The 2,500-nt window shown below is 63.8% G+C and overlaps 1 protein-coding gene across 1 annotated transcript in view; it reads right to left on the bottom strand.

The window, feature by feature from the left end:
• Nucleotides 1-2,500, bottom strand: part of LOC125044078 — a 24,445-nt gene that overhangs the window by 16,180 nt on the left and 5,765 nt on the right. Inside the window, exon 4 of the mRNA XM_047640524.1 lies at nucleotides 2,473-2,500. This exon is cut by the window's right edge and continues 970 nt beyond it. Coding sequence (XP_047496480.1) covers nucleotides 2,473-2,500 — 28 coding nt within the window. The remainder of the gene's footprint in view (nucleotides 1-2,472) is intronic.

Raw genomic sequence — 2,500 nt, forward strand, 5'->3', positions numbered from 1 at the left:
GGGGGGGGGGGGGGGGGGGGGGGGGGGGGGGGGGGGGGGGGGGGGGGGGGGGGGGGGGGGGGGGGGGGGGGGGGGGGGGGGGGGGGGGGGGGGGGGGGGGGGGGGGGGGGGGGGGGGGGGGGGGGGGGGGGGGGGGGGGGGGGGGGGGGGGGGGGGGGGGGGGGGGGGGGGGGGGGGGGGGGGGGGGGGGGGGGGGGGGGGGGGGGGGGGGGGGGGGGGGGGGGGGGGGGGGGGGGGGGGGGGGGGGGGGGGGGGGGGGGGGGGGGGGGGGGGGGGGGGGGGGGGGGGGGGGGGGGGGGGGGGGGGGGGGGGGGGGGGGGGGGGGGGGGGGGGGGGGGGGGGGGGGGGGGGGGGGGGGGGGGGGGGGGGGGGGGGGGGGGGGGGGGGGGGGGGGGGGGGGGGGGGGGGGGGGGGGGGGGGGGGGGGGGGGTGGGGGGGGGGGGGGGGGGGGGGGGGGGGGGGGGGGGGGGGGGGGGGGGGGTGGGGGGGGGGGGGGGGGGGGGGGGGGGGGGGGGGGGGGGGGGGGGGGGGGGGGGGGGGGGGGGGGGGGGGGGGGGGGGGGGGGGGGGGGGGGGGGGGGGGGGGGGGGGGGGGGGGGGGGGGGGGGGGGGGGGGGGGGGGGGGGGGGGGGGGGGGGGGGGGGGGGGGGGGAGGGGGGGGGAGGGGGGGGGAGGGGGGGGGCGGTGGGGGTGGAGGGAGGGGGGGGGGGTGGGGGGGGGGGGGGGGGGGAGGGGGGGGGGGGGGGGGTGGGGGGGGGGGGGGGGGGGGAAGTGTGGGGTGGGGGGGGGTGGGGGAGGGGGGGGGGGAGGGGGGGGTGGGGGGGGGGGGGGGGGGGGGGGGGGGGGGGGGTGGGGGTGGAGGGGGGGGGGGGGGTTGGGGTGGGGGGGGGGGGGGGGGGGGGGGGGGGGGTGGGGGGGGATGGGGGGGGGTGGGGGGCGGGGGGGAAAGGGGATTGGGGGGGGGGGGGGGGGGGGGGAAGTGGGGTCGGGGGGGGGATGGGGGGGTGGGGGGGGGGGGGGTGGGGGGGAGGGGGGGGGGGGGGGGGGTGGGGGGGTGGGGAGGGGGGTGGGGGGTGGGGGGGGGGGTGGGGTGGGTGGGGGGGGGGGTGGGGGGGGGGGGAAGGGGGGGGGGGGGTGGGGGTGTCGGATTGGGAAGGGGATTTTGGTTGGGGACGGGGAGGGGTGGAGGTTTTGGAGTAGGGGGGGACGTGAGGCGGGTGGGGATGGAGTGGGTGGGGGGGAGGGAGGTTGGGGGGCGGGAGGGGCTGGTTGGTTTTTAAAATGGGGGCGTTTGGGGGGGGGGACATCCAAAACTGGGGGGGGGGAGGGGGTTGGGGGGGGGGGGGGATGGGGTTTTTGGCGGGCGATTTTTTCAGAGTGTAGCTATCGAAGATTATAATAACAAATGTCTATGCAGTTTTGAAGTCACTTTAGTTTTAAGAATTAGAATGTTTTTACTTTGAATTTGAAATCTAATCATGATGTTATTAAAAATTTTCTTTTTTATCTATATATTGCATAAATTGGGAATGTTTTTGCAACCTGTAAATAACCTAGTCTTTTCTATGTCTGTAAACTACCAAATTATCTGTGGGTTTTTCTTTCCAATGTTGAGAGATATATCTGCAGTTTTAATATCCTAAATCTCATAAAAATATATATTGATGAATTTTTGAAAATGTCAGAATTTGTTTTGTTATTGCTTATTATAGATATCAAAGGTAACCCAACTCCATCTTTTCTATGGAGTTGATGACGTTGTCATAATGTATCAATACATGAATGGTGGGATTAATAAACTTGTTCTGTGCATGCACAGGGTAAAGATTTGAACTCAAAAGTAAAGCCTAGTCTGGAGGTGAATTAAATTTAATCCTGGGTGCTGCCAATGTGCAGGCACATTAAAAATCTGGCTTACAATTTGATACGGGATTAACTATTATGGTGTGTACAAAAGACGGTCTCTTTCCCTTTGACTCTCTCTTTCGTTTTTTCTATCTTTCAGAATTTCTCCCCCCCCTCTCTATCTCTTTCTCTTTCTTCCCTCTCTCGTCCTCCTATCTCTTTTTCTCACCTTCTCTCTCTTTCTTCCCATTACTCTTTTCCTTTCTTCTTCTTCCTCTCTCTCTCTCTCTCTCTCTCTCTCTCTTTCTATATATATATATATATATATATATATATATATATATATATATTTCTGTATAATTCTGTATGTATAAATATTTGTATATACACACATATATAAACACACACACACACACACACACATATATATACATATGTATGTATGTATGTATATGTATGTATGTATATATATATATATATATATATATATACATACACACACACATGCACACACACACACACACACACACACACACACACACACACACACACACACACACACACACACTATATATATATATATATATATATTTATACATCAGCTATCTGGAATGTCAAAGCCACTCACCGCACACACGTCGAGGGATGCCCTGCCG

This window comes from Penaeus chinensis, chromosome 35 (assembly GCF_019202785.1).
Source record: "Penaeus chinensis breed Huanghai No. 1 chromosome 35, ASM1920278v2, whole genome shotgun sequence".
In the NCBI taxonomy this organism is placed as follows: Eukaryota; Metazoa; Arthropoda; class Malacostraca; order Decapoda; family Penaeidae; genus Penaeus; species Penaeus chinensis.